General features: G+C 35.3%; 1 protein-coding gene across 4 annotated transcripts in view; it reads right to left on the reverse strand.

Moving 5' to 3' along the window:
• The window catches only part of Cdk14 (cyclin dependent kinase 14), a 549,244-nt gene that overhangs the window by 210,436 nt on the left and 325,298 nt on the right, over positions 1-13,510 (reverse strand). For all 4 annotated transcript variants that reach the window (XR_007109786.1, XM_047560804.1, XM_047560806.1 and 1 more), the window contains one exon: positions 2,931-3,051. Coding sequence is in view for 3 of the 4 variants with exons in the window: in XM_047560804.1 (XP_047416760.1) it covers positions 2,931-3,051 (121 nt within the window). In the remaining variant the exon portion in view is untranslated. The remainder of the gene's footprint in view (positions 1-2,930; positions 3,052-13,510) is intronic.

Raw genomic sequence — 13,510 nt, forward strand, 5'->3', positions numbered from 1 at the left:
ATATTTCCTGATAAATTCTCAAATCCCAGTGTATTTACACACATCCATTGGACTGGAGACCTAGAGGAGTGGATCATTACAGGGCCAGCTCTAATTTCCACTGCTTGATGACAACATCAATGCATATGTGTCTTCATTAATATTTTTAGTGCCTGTGGCTATTTAAACAGGAAACTAGGAACTGTAACACTGTGTAGGGATCGTTAGTTTTTAGTTACTACCCTAGTGCCCCAGGATGGTAAATGAACTGTAAAAATAGCCTGAAACCACTGCCACCTGCCTCCCTGCTAGTGTCCATGGGTTAATATTTGCACTTTTCTTTGGTGCAGCTGAGCCATGACTCAATTACAGTCCCATTTCTAGGTCTCTGAATATCCAGTATCAATGTCATTGTTTATGCAAAATTAGTGCCCTGTGAACTTCTCTCTCTATCTGGAAAAAAACATACATTTTTACGTGAGTTAAAGCATAACAAAATGGCTTTTAGAAAATGGCTTGGAATGAAATCAGATTCAGAATGACAGGCATAGATAGCACAGACGTAAGTCAGATTTTAGGGCTTGGAGGTGAAGAGAAATAAGCATGGGAAGCTACTCAAACGTAGCACATTTCAAATTTGTTCTTGGCAATGAATAATCTTGGCATGCAGACAAAAGGGCATTTGGGGTCTACTATTTTCCATCAGTTTTCCTCTTTTCTTCCTAAATAACAGTCTTCTTCTTGTGCTTCATTATGTCTCTGTTCAAAAGAAATTGGCAGAAAGTGCTTAAGCTATCTCTGTAGAGAGAATCAACGTGAAAACACACACACATACAAAGTTGAGGGGAGAGACACCGACTAGAAAATAAATACTCTACATCAGAAACAGACGTATTAACAAGTCAGACTCTTATGTGATTCTTTGCACTTTAAAAAGCACTTTTAAAGGTTTGGGAACAATTAGCCACTAGCATATTAAAAGCAGTTTCTCCTGATTCTGAGGGTACAATCCTAAATGAACTGCCAAAGAACTAAGACAAAACTGGCTCCAAGCCACGAATATTTCCAAACTATGTTTCATTAGCAGAGTCCTTAACTGAACTTATTGAAAGGCAATCTAGAATTTACATGCTCAAAAAAAAAAAAAAAATAGAGAAACCAGGTGCTGTGGTACATGCCTGGAATCCCAGCAACTCAGGAAGCTGAGGCAGGAGGGTCAAGAGCAGCCTGGACAATTTAGGGAGACCCTGCCTCAAATAAAAAACAAAATGATGTTAGCTGTTTAGTGATAGGGTACCCTTGAGTTCAATCCCCAGAACCAAAAGAAATAATAGAGACAAAAATTCTGTAACTAAAGAATCTTATGTTATTGTTATGTGCTTAGCCAACCATGAACCAAAGGCAGAAAGCAAGAAGGGAATGAGAAAGTAATTGATATCCTCATACATTAGCCTTAATTTCCAACCTCTCCTCCCACTGCAACCAATGATCTAAATATCTCTTTTGTCAAAGGACCTGGCTAATCTTGTTGGGGGGGGGATTAATGCTTTAAAAATAGTTAAAATGGATTGGCGCAGTCACTCAGTGATAGGTAATCACCTTTATTTTCAGCATTTTAGAATATCATTAAATGGTATTGGATTTATTAGAAGTCATTATTAAATTTATGATCTTATGATGTTTGACGACCAAGATTGCTTTACCGAAAACTACAGATCTACACCCTACAAGAATAAATATTTCAACATGTACATAAAATGTTGCAAATATTTTCAGTGGCTTTACAGATCCCCACATCCCATTCCTGGCTGTGGGGAGGGGCTACTGGAAGACAAAATCAGAAAATCTCCTCTGTGCCTTATATTGCAAGGAACTTGATTGATTTCTTACCATAAAATATCTGGATCAAACAGGCCAGGGAAGAAGCCAAGTCTCATCACAGTCTAATTTACTCAAAAAGCCAAGATTAGGGGCTGGGGAGATAACTCAGTCGGTAGAGTGCTTGCTTTGTAAGCACAAGGCCCTGTGTTCAATCCCCAGCACCCAAAAAAAAAAAAGACCAAGATTACTGGGGCAGAGCAGTGAAGTGAGTACATAACAGCAATACAGACAATGCAGGGTGAAGTTTTACTGGGGTCACAGACATGGTCACATAGCTGAGTTCTATATTTGGGGACATGGTCACGAGGGGAGGTTCTGTGTACTCTGTGAACGGTCTTAAGTGAACACAACTGTGAGTCTAGGAAAGGGGTGTTTCTATGAATAAAGAACATGTGACAGTGAGCCTGTATTGAGTGCTAAAAGTAAGATTAATCCTTTATATAATTATTATATTTAAATCACACTTGAGTGGGATTCTCAGAGTAGTTTACCATTTATAATAATTACGTATTAAATCTCACCAGTCATCGGACCTCATGAAATAAATTTTTAAGCTTTGCTGAGCCCTTGTGTAAAACTAAGACACCAACAAAATCAAACTTCAGATTTTTAAAAAATAATCATCTTATTTCATTTTGGATAATTGGTATCAACAATTTTCAGGGGCTTATTGTGAGTCAATTTGGTGCCTAAGAGTTATATCTAAATTTTCTATTTATCTGAGTTTTGTTGTGAATTTAAGCATGTTCCCCACTTCCAATAAATCTACTGCTGTTTGGAGATATATACTTCCTTGTCATAAAATAAAGCCACAAATTAAGACCCTTAGGGAAAAATCACAGTTAGAAAAATGCTCTGTCTCTGTCCATCAAGAACCATTACCAGACACCATCTGCAGGCAGACTCTGATTAGAGGACATTCTCAATCATGTTTTTAAAAATCCACGAGTACTGCCACACACAGAGAACACTCCTGCACCATTAATCTTCATCCAAACTGTTACGATGTTTGTTTAGGTTTGACCCAGACCAAACAGTACACATAGATTAGTAAAGCTTCCATTTCTCACCACATGTCAAGGCAGGTGGAATACTCGGTGGAGCCCAGGAGCACATCTGGAGGTCTGTACCACAAGGTGACTACTTCATTGGAATACGTGTGGCTGGGGACAGATTTTGCTCTTGCAAGACCTGTAAGTGATATGAAACGCAAATAAGTTAAATGGGCATTAACAGAACAAGGGTTTTAAATTTGAATGTGTGTGATTTTAAATGGTCAAACACACTACTGTAATTCAGAATCATGAATTCAATGTCAAGGAAAACATACTGTGATCTCTGTGTTTTGAATACATGGTGGTAACCATTAAAACATTTATATTTCCACATAAAGCAGTAGTATCATGAATCTAATAAAATATCAGTAAGCAAACAATTTATAAATGATTAGATTTAACAGAAAAGCTTGGATACATCCTGGGTTTTTCAAAGTATGTTTCATAGAATTCTATTCTTAGAGTTATAAATTTCTACTATAAGAAAGGGTTTCTTGGTCAAACAACTTTGAGAAAAAATGGGTTTTAGGAAGATACACAGTTTCACAATTGGAAAAGTTTTCAGTTCCCCTAATTTTTCTAATATGTATTGTGAATCTTCAGGAAAAGTATATGGTACTTTTTTCAAAGGGTTGTCCCAAAACTTCTTGTAGCTTTGGTGTTCTGTCAAATACTCACTAGGAAACACTAAGGAAACCCATTTGAAAGTAAACAATTATAAAGGAATAATCATAAACCTGGTACATATAGATGATAAGAGAGTATATAATAAATTAAAATATCTTCTAAAAATCTTTAAAAACTGGGAAATGGTTACAATCATGTGAAGCAAAAAAGTATACGCAGCTTGACCCCATAACTGAAAATAAATTATGCATTCAAACACCACCAGAAAATAATTTAAATGACTCCAGTGTTAACTTCTAGAATAAAGGATTTTCCATTTTGTGAAAAATTTTTTTTTCTTTTTTCCTATGTTTTGTGCAATGAATATATCATTCTTTTAAAAATCACAAAATCTATTGATACTATTTTTTAAAAGAAAAAAAAACTGTAATAGATCTGTTTAGCTATTTTCATTAATATCAAATGCAACAGTTCAAATCTGGAGTGTACCCCAAAGGCCCATATGCCAAAAGCTTGGTCATCAGCCTGTGGTATTATGGGGAGATGGGGGGATCTTTGGGAGGTTGGAACCTAATAGAAAGGCCTAGGTCACTGGTGCATGCCCTTAATGGCAGTACTGGTACACCAGTCTCTTTCTCTTTGCTTCCTGGCTGTCATGAGATGAGTCACCTTCTCCATCACTAGCTCCCAGTCATGGTATATTCCCTCACCACAGGCCCAAAAACAATGAAGCCAACCTACCATAGACTGAAAGCTCTGAAGCTAGGAGCCAAAACAAACCTTTCCTACTTTTAATTCAATTATCTCAGGTGTTTTGTCACAGCAATGAAAAACTTACTAATACAAGTATAAGGTATTATTTAGCACTATGACACCCAAAGCACACAAAACATTTTACAGTGCATCCTCCTTTCCATATTCACTTTAATGTTCTGATTACTTGAAATTTGAATTTAAGAACATGAGTTTTTCTGCTTATTAAATGCAGCATCCATTTTCTGCATTATATGCAAATTTAAATTTTACAGGCTAGCAGGTGAGGTAAAGAATTTCTACTAAATACAGCCAAGGTTGTAGTCACTCAATTTTTTCCTACAATGGCATTTTTATAATAATGTGATGGCATATTATAAATTGGTCAATGTTTAAAGTATTCCATATTAAAATGTATAGATATACACATGGTACTCAGTTTTTCTGTACATGAATAGAGTAATGATTTTCAATAACAGATTTCTATAATAACCTCTTACTTCTTTCCTCTACAAGCTTTTATCTAACTTCGATTTAGGCAAAACTGAACAACATATAGAATAATCAGAGTGGGAAAGTGGCACCAAAATTTGGTAAACCCATTAAAAGGTCTGTTCCTCAAATAAATATTCTTTCATACAGAGACCAAAGAGCTAAGTACAAGTCCTGAAATAGGTTCTGAGTCATTCCATATGCTGTTGTCAAGTCAAATGAGATACAAAAAAAAAAAAAAAAAAAAAAATTCAGGCTGGGTTCCCTTGGTTTTCCTGAGGCCCTGTTGTCAAAATCTCAGCCACAGGAATAAAGAATGAAAAACCATGAGATTTCTTTGACAGTTCAGATGACCAGACTGTTTATAAAAAATTGTGACAGTCTCAACTATAAAGAGAAAATGAGAACTTAAACCTAGAAATAGTATAAATCAACACAAGTACAAGTACTTTCCAGATCAAGTATGAGTTTATTAAGTTGGTTAGATATTTGTGGAAAATATAAATAGAAAAACATCTTAGTCTCCATTATTTTCTCTTCCTTACCACATGCTGAGGTCAAAGAAAGCCCCATTTCATTCAGATGGGCCATAAATCTTCACAATCAACAGTTAAAATGAGTTTCCATATCTAACTTTTCAAACAATTAAGACTGAGTTTCTTAAGATGTCTTTATGTGAGTGTGAACAGAATGAGGAATACTAGTATATCTTTAAGTCAGTCTTCTGCATTGCTTGAAAAAAAATTCTTTTATCATCTCACTTTAATAGTCAATTAAAACAGTTTCTTGTGGAAAGTGTCCTGTATATTGATGAACAAAAGGTTTTCACCTGAAAGATGTTTCCATCCAGCTAATAAGGTCAATAAACCTTAAGTATTTCAGGGAGGGAGTGTATTATTAAAAGAGCAGATCAAATTTTTAAAAAAGAATAAAAATGAAAAACAGAACACTATGAAGTATAAACATACAACTGAATATTTTCCAAAAATTTTTGGTAAAGCTAATACTATATATTTATACAGTTCATGCATCAAAACACGCTTACTCATGCAAAATTTATTAAACTGCATCCTCCAGCTGAAGGAAAACTGTAGGACAGGATTAATTAGCACAGCATGTGTGAAAGTTCTCTTTCTCTGTTCCTTGTCAGTTGCTATGGTTACCCTACAGGAAGAGAGCTACACCACCTTTTAGAAAATATGAAGTTCATGGGTTATTATCAAAACTTCTTATATAATGTTTAGTTTGAATTAAAAGTCAAAAAGCAAAATGAACCACTAACTAGATGAGTGTAGGTTATTTGCATGTTGTTGCTTTTTGGCTGAGTTTGTGCAAATGAAGGGGACGAGTTCCCACGGGCACCTAAAATGGCTTACATGATAACTTAGTGTTAGCTTTAAGGTGTTGCCATGTCTACCTAATGAAAGACCCTATACTATCAGGGAAAATGTGGTTATTCAGTGCCTACTGCCAAGGATTCAAAGTTGGTCAGCTCTGATACCAGCATACCTGAATCCTAGATTCCCAAAGGAGTTAAGAAGCTTTATAGCTAACTACTTACCAATGGAAGAATTATTTTTCATCTTTAAGATAGCCATCTTATGGATATTTCTACCATCTGGCAGGAACAAAGAATGAATCACAGGAAAGTACTTCCAACACTTGCCTAAGCAGATCAGTCCTTCCATACCAAACAATGGAGACGCTCCACACCTTATCTTAACAGCTCTCTCTGCTGATTAGACTCTGAACCACTCCTCTTCTTTCTTTACTTTGCTTTGTTGGTTCTTTTTATTTATATGTAACAGTAGAATTCACTCTGGTAACATTATACAAGCATGGAATATAGTTTATTCTAATTAGGACTCCATTCTTGTAGGTGGTCACAATGGTGGGATTCACTTAAGTATTTTCATATGTACACACAGGAAAATTACATTTCATTCTACTATCTTTCATATTCCTATCCTCCCTCCCTTCCTTTTGCTCCCCTTTGTCTAATCTCTTAAATTCTCTCTTCTTCTTACCACCCTTTATTGTGGTTTAACTTCCATATATCAGCAAAAGCATTCAACCTTTGGTTTTTTTAGGAATGGCTCATTCACTTAGCATGATAGTCTTTAGATCCATCCATTTACTGGTTAATGTCATAAAGTCATCCTTCTTTATGGCTGAGTAATATTCTGTTATGTGTGTATGTGTGTATGTGTGTATGTGTGTGTGTGTGTGTGTGTGTGTGTGTGTATACCACAATTTCTTTATCCATTCATCTGTTGATGGGCAGTTAGGTGGGTTCCATAGCTTAGTGATTGTAAATTGAGTTGCTATAAACATTGATGTGGTTGTGTCACTGTAGTATGCTGATTTTTAGTCCTTTGGATATATGCTGAGGAGTGGGATACTGGGTCAAATGGTGGTTCCATTTCATGTTTTCTGAGGAATCTCCATACTGCTTTCCAGGGTCGCTGAATCAATTTGCAGTCCCATCAGCAATGTCTGATAGTTCCTTTCCCCCACATCCTCGCCAACATTTGTTGTTACTTATATTCTTGATAATTGCCATTCTGACTGGAGCAAGATGGAATCTCAGCATAATTTTAATTTGCATTTCTCTAACTGCTAGGGATGTTGAATATTTTGTCACATATTTGTTGATTATTCATATTTCTTCTTTTGAGAATGGTCTATTCAGTTCCTTTGCCCATTTATTGATCGGGTCATTTATTTTTTTGGTGGTAAGCTTTTCGAGTTCTTTGTATATCCTGGAAATTAACAGCCTATTTGAGGCACAGTTGGCAAATATTTTCTTCCATTCTGTAGGCTCTTTCTTCATGTTCTTGATTGTTTCTTCTGCTGTGAAGAATCTTTTTAGTTTGATGCCAACACATTTTATTGATGTTTGATTTTATTTCTTGTGCTTTAGAAGTCTGTTCAGGAAGTCAGTTCCTGTATTGAAGTGCTGGGCCTAATTTTTCTTCTAGTAGGTGCAGGGTTTCTGGTCTAATTTCTAGGTCTTGATTTTTGTGCAGGGTGAGATATAGGATTTAACTTTCATTCTATTACATATGGATTTTCAGTATTCCCAGCACCATTTGTTGAAGAAGCTATCATTTCTCCATTGTGTATTTGTGGTGCCTTTGTCTAGTCTGCGGTAACTGTATTTACATGGATTTGTCTGTGTGTCTTCTATTCTGTTCCATTGGTTTTCTTGCCTATTTTGATGCCAATACCATGCCATTTTTGTTACTATGGCTCTATAGTATAATTTAAGGTCTGTCTGTTATTGTGATAAATACTGCTTTGTATTTCTCACTAAGGACTGCATTAGTTATTCTGGGCCTCTTATTTTTCCCACTGAATTTCATGACGGCTTTTTCTAATTCTATGAAGAATGTCATTGGAATTTTGGTGAGAACTGTATTGAATCTGTATAGCACTTGTGGTACTATGACTATTTTGACAAAATTGATTCTGCCTGTCCAAGAATATGGTACTCCCTTTCTTTTCAATATCCTCCTTTGACTTCTCTGCTACAGAATAGTTAAGTAGTAATAACTTGGTTTCCTGGGACATTCCTTTATTCGCCCCTTAAACACTGGCTTGGTCTAGGGCAATGCACTCAACTAAGAGCTTTCTCAACATAATACCCTATAGGTCACTGTGGCTAATGTCATTTTTAAATTGTCATCCACAGATGAGATTTCCTGAAATTCCACCTCCCGCTCATACTTAACCCTGGGCTTCAGATCTGGTTCTATTCAATTCCCCACAAGAGACTGGAATGTACTTCTAGCATGTAGATCAAACCCACCAGAATTAACACAGGAAATATACCAGAAGACTCTGGAGAAAATGTATTTAGTAAATAGTTTTAGGTCCCCCAGTCAAAGTTTTTTAGCTGCACAGATATTAGATTCTATGCTGCACACATAATTATTGTTTCAAGTTCCAATGCATTCCTTTTTTGTAGCTGTCAAATTGGTTGGGAACTTGGTGAATTAACTCTATGGAGAAATTTGCTGAATCTAGGATAAGGGTTCACAAATGATAATTCCCATTTTTCTGCTTTGTCCAAGGAACTGAGAAGGTGCTGGCAACATAGATTTAGTGTTTTCTAATTAAGTGGAATTAATAATGGCAAAAACTGGATGAACTGCAAACAGGATTATCTTTGACCTCTTTAGCATCTTTTCAGAGAGCAGGCCACTGACAAACTTGACATTGGTGTTATTTTTAAATGATAGCCATTCTCACACTTCTCTTACACACCTTTCAGTCCCCAAATACTCGGAAAAAGGTCTCGCTCTTAATTTAAAAAATCATTATTCCTAGGATAAGGACTCTTTTTTTCATGATTCAACTCCATAAAGTCATGAAATATTTGGGTCATATTTTACCAACCTCATTAGGGTGGGAAAAGACTTGAGACCTCCTGATTCCTCGATCAGGTCCTGGGGTAAGGACAAAAAAAGGCTTTCAGATTTTCTCCCATTCCATGATCCTTCAGACTGGCCAAGAATTTCTTTTTTGAGATAACATTTTAATGGAATCTTTTTTCTTCTACAGGGTTTGTAACAAGTAAATTATGGTGGGCTAAAACTGTTAGAAGACTCTCCATTGCTACTTTTAGGGTGTTATCAACAATAATAATAAAAAACCATACAAAACAAGTTTTTCTTTTAGTGCTCACCAGGGTTGTGGACTGCAACCTCTTCCCTCTTCACTTGGCTGGTTTTCTCTGGATAGTCTTATTCAGCCTCATGGCTTCTGTCACTACCCATATGGCAGCATTGATCTTCCCCTAAAGCTTCAGACTCCTATATATTACAAAAGTTCACTTACACATCTTTCACGGTTCTCCACAGGTGTCTTACACTTCATGAACCATTTCTTCTGTCACCATTTCTCTTCCAGTGTCTATAACTTACCACTATACATTATCATCCATCGTTTACCAAAGCTAGGACTCTTGTTTCATTGTAGACTCCTTCCACTTACAAAATCAAAACATCTGGTGGATTTTACTGTATTCCTTCCTCCCTTTCTTCCTCCTCTTGATGTCTTCATTACCATCTGCCTATTACATCAGCCTCAAGCATCTCCATGGCACAATGTAATCAATTTCAAAATACATCCCAGACAATAAGTGACCTCCCTTTATTGACACTCAGAAGTTTAATTGGGATTTTCCTCAAGGTAAATGTCAACCACAAAAGACTCACATGCCCAATCTTATCAAATAATTACTATGAAAGTTGGGCACCACCCAGTGCCTCCTAATTATTTGCCACCATAGAAAGCATTTCCCTCCGATGAAATCAGTGCATCTTGAGGGCAGGCCTTTGCATTTTACACATTTAACACCACATAGCATTGTTTAAGGTGGAAAGCCATTTCAAGATTACAATTAGTTTCCTTTTCTTTTAATATAACATATTTGCTTTGGTTTTCATCCAGATTTCTACTTCAGCAGAAGATACTCTTTTTAAGATGTGAAATTCCAAATGAATTTCATGATTGCTTTTTATATTTCCATGAAGAATGTCATTGGAATTTTAATAGGAATTGCATTAAATCTGTATAACGCTTTTGGTAGTATGGACATTTTGACTATATTAATTCTTCCTATCTAAGAACATGGGAGATCTTTCCATCTTCTAAGGTCTTCTTCAATTTCTTTAAGTTTTGTAGTTTTCATTTTAGAGGTCTTTCACTTCTTTTAGATTGAGTCCCAAATATTTTACTTTTCTGAGGCTATTGTGAATGGGATAGTTTTCCTAATTTCCCTTTCAGTGGATTCATCTCAGATGTATAGGAACACGTTTGATTTATGGGTGCTAATTTTATATCCTGTTACTTTGTTGAATTCATTTATTAGTTCTAGAACATTTCTGGTGGAATTTTTTGGATCTTCTAAATATAGAATCATGTCATCCGCAAATAGTGATAGTTTGAGTTCTTCTTTTCCTATGTGTCTGCACTTAATTTCTTCTTTCTAATTGCTCTGGTTAGAGTTTCAAGGACTATATTGAATAAAAGTGATGAAAGAGGGCATCTTTGCATTGTTCCAGTTCCTAGAGGGAGTGCTTTCAATTTTTCTCCACTTAGAATGATGTTGGTCTTGGGTTTTGCTCAGATAGCTTTTACAATGTTGAGGTATGTTCTTATTATCCCTAGTTTTTCTAGTGTTTTGAACATAAAAGGATGCTGCACTTTGTCAAATACTTTCTCTGCATCTATTGAGATGATCATATGATTCTTGTCTTTAAGGCTACTGATGTGATGAATTACATTTATTGATTTCCATATGTTGAACCAACCTGGCATCCCTGGAATGAACCCCACTTGATTGTGGTGTACTATCTTTTTAATATGTTTTTGTATGCAATTTGCCAGAAATTTATTGAGAATGTTTGCATCTATGTTCATCAGGGATATTGGTCTGAAGTTTTCTATCCTTGATGTGTCTTTGTTTGGTTTTGGTATCAGAGTGCTTTTAAATGTTTTGATTAGCATTTGCCGACTTTCTACTGAATAAGAGTAATCTTTGAACATAAAATCTAATAAAATGAAATAAGTTCAGAGACACCTAAATATTAAAGCAATATCTTAATTTACTTAGATTTTATTTAATTATTCCAAAAATTTTAGGTCCACAAATTATGTCTAATTTGTCTACCCTAGATGGCAGAGTCTTTTTCACATTTTGCACTTTTAAATGAGCAATTATCACAGCATTTTAATAAAGATGTTTCAAAGATGGAAGAAAATTTTCAAATAATTTACATTAATATACAGAAGTTTTTAAATTTTCTATTTTTAAATGAAAGATAAAAACTTCTACATACATACTACTTTAAATGATACTTGTAAATGAAGTAAGACCAATTAGTCATAATTCTTCAGCTGAATATCATAAGAAAAACATGCTTTTATTATCCCATTAACCAGCATACTGAAAGACTTTTGATATGGCTGCTAAATGTCATATTGGTTCTGCCAATACCATGTTAGTTGAATCTTCTTCATCAAGTTACTGAACCACCCTAGTGGTTTTGTGTACAATGAAGGGGCTAAGGTCCGAGGTCAGCAAACTATGGCCTAGTAGCTAGCATAGTGGCCTCCTTTTTTTTTTTTCTCCTCCCCGCTGGAAAATGTTTATGCCCATTTATTAATGTATGGCAATGGCTACTTTTGCACAAAATAGCTAAGTTGAGCATTTGACAGAGACCACATGACTCATAAGGCTACAATATTTGGTATCTGGTCTTTTAAGAAAAAACTAGCTACAGACCCCTGAGACAGAGAAAGTTAACATTAGAGTTTGTCCAAGCACCCAAATTCATGTAAAGACTACTAAAAATCCTATTTATGAAATGCAAGAAGAACATATATGGACAAGTTCCTAAAAAGCCCTTTTAACCTTACCTCAACAATCCCATCATGCAGCATTTGCATGCGTAAAGAATGCAAAATCATTTTTAAAGGAGTGCATGTGAGTATGTCATCTTCCTCATGATTTTCTGCTTTACATTTCATTTTCTAGTCTCTGATTCTCAGTTAATGAAACTCATGGTTATTAATGCAAAGCCAGATGATACCACAACATAGAAAATGAATTTAACAGCCTGACTAAATTGCCAGTTTTGGTGAATTTTCATATCCACGCTGATTTGTTTCTAATTTTTAGAAATTAAAGTTATAAAATATTAAATTCATCATAAGAATCTAAGTTTTAAAATCAAGACATAATATTCACTGCTAAAGCATTCACTTATAAATATGTATTAATATATAACCAAAACATTCTATGAGTACACGTCAGTATGCGTCAAAGAAAAAAAAAGTCGTGAAATAATCACAACTCTGATTTGGTCAAATTAGGTAAGAACATTTATGATTTTATGACAAGTGTGATTTGCAGTAGATAGGAAAGAAGCCAATCTGTAATCAATATTATTCCTAAACAATATTACCATGCTCATTCTAACTTTTAAAAGAAATAAGAAATGAAGACAAGAGTTTCTCTGGGAACTGTATGAGAAAATCATTCTCACCTCCTTCCTAAACCACCTAATATATACACACACATATATATATTTATATATTAATTATAATTATTTATATATATTTGAAAGTAAAGATGGCAATGTTTAATCTCTTTTCTCTTGGAAAACAAAAATAAACCTGAGGTTGGGTAATTAATAGAGAACAGAAGTTTATTTGGCTCACAGTTCTGGGGGCTGTGACGTCCAAGAGCATGGTGCTGGCATCTGCTGGGCATCTGATGAGGGGCTTCTTACTACATCACAACTTGGCAGAGGATGCCACGTGGTGACATAGAGCCAGTACATTAGCTCAGTTCTTTCCTCCTTGTCTCCTCCTCCTCCTCTTCTTCTTAATACTTTTTTAGATGTTCATAGATCTTTATTTTATTCATTTATTTATATGTGGTGCTGAGTATCAAACCCAGTGCCTCAAAGATGCTAGGCAAGTGCTCTACCACTAAAACACAACCCAGCCCTCCTCTTCTTATAAAGCCACTAATGCCATTATGGGGGCCCAACCCCCATGACCTCATTTAATTCTAAATACTCTTGACTCACCAGCTCTAAATATTATTAACATATAAATCTGGAGATGAATTTCCAACATTTGGGCTTTGGGGGCATATTCAAATCATGACATTGTCCTTACTTGGCCTTATTAGAGATACTACAAAG

Source organism: Sciurus carolinensis, chromosome 8, assembly GCF_902686445.1.
Source record: "Sciurus carolinensis chromosome 8, mSciCar1.2, whole genome shotgun sequence".
NCBI lineage: Eukaryota > Metazoa > Chordata > Mammalia > Rodentia > Sciuridae > Sciurus > Sciurus carolinensis.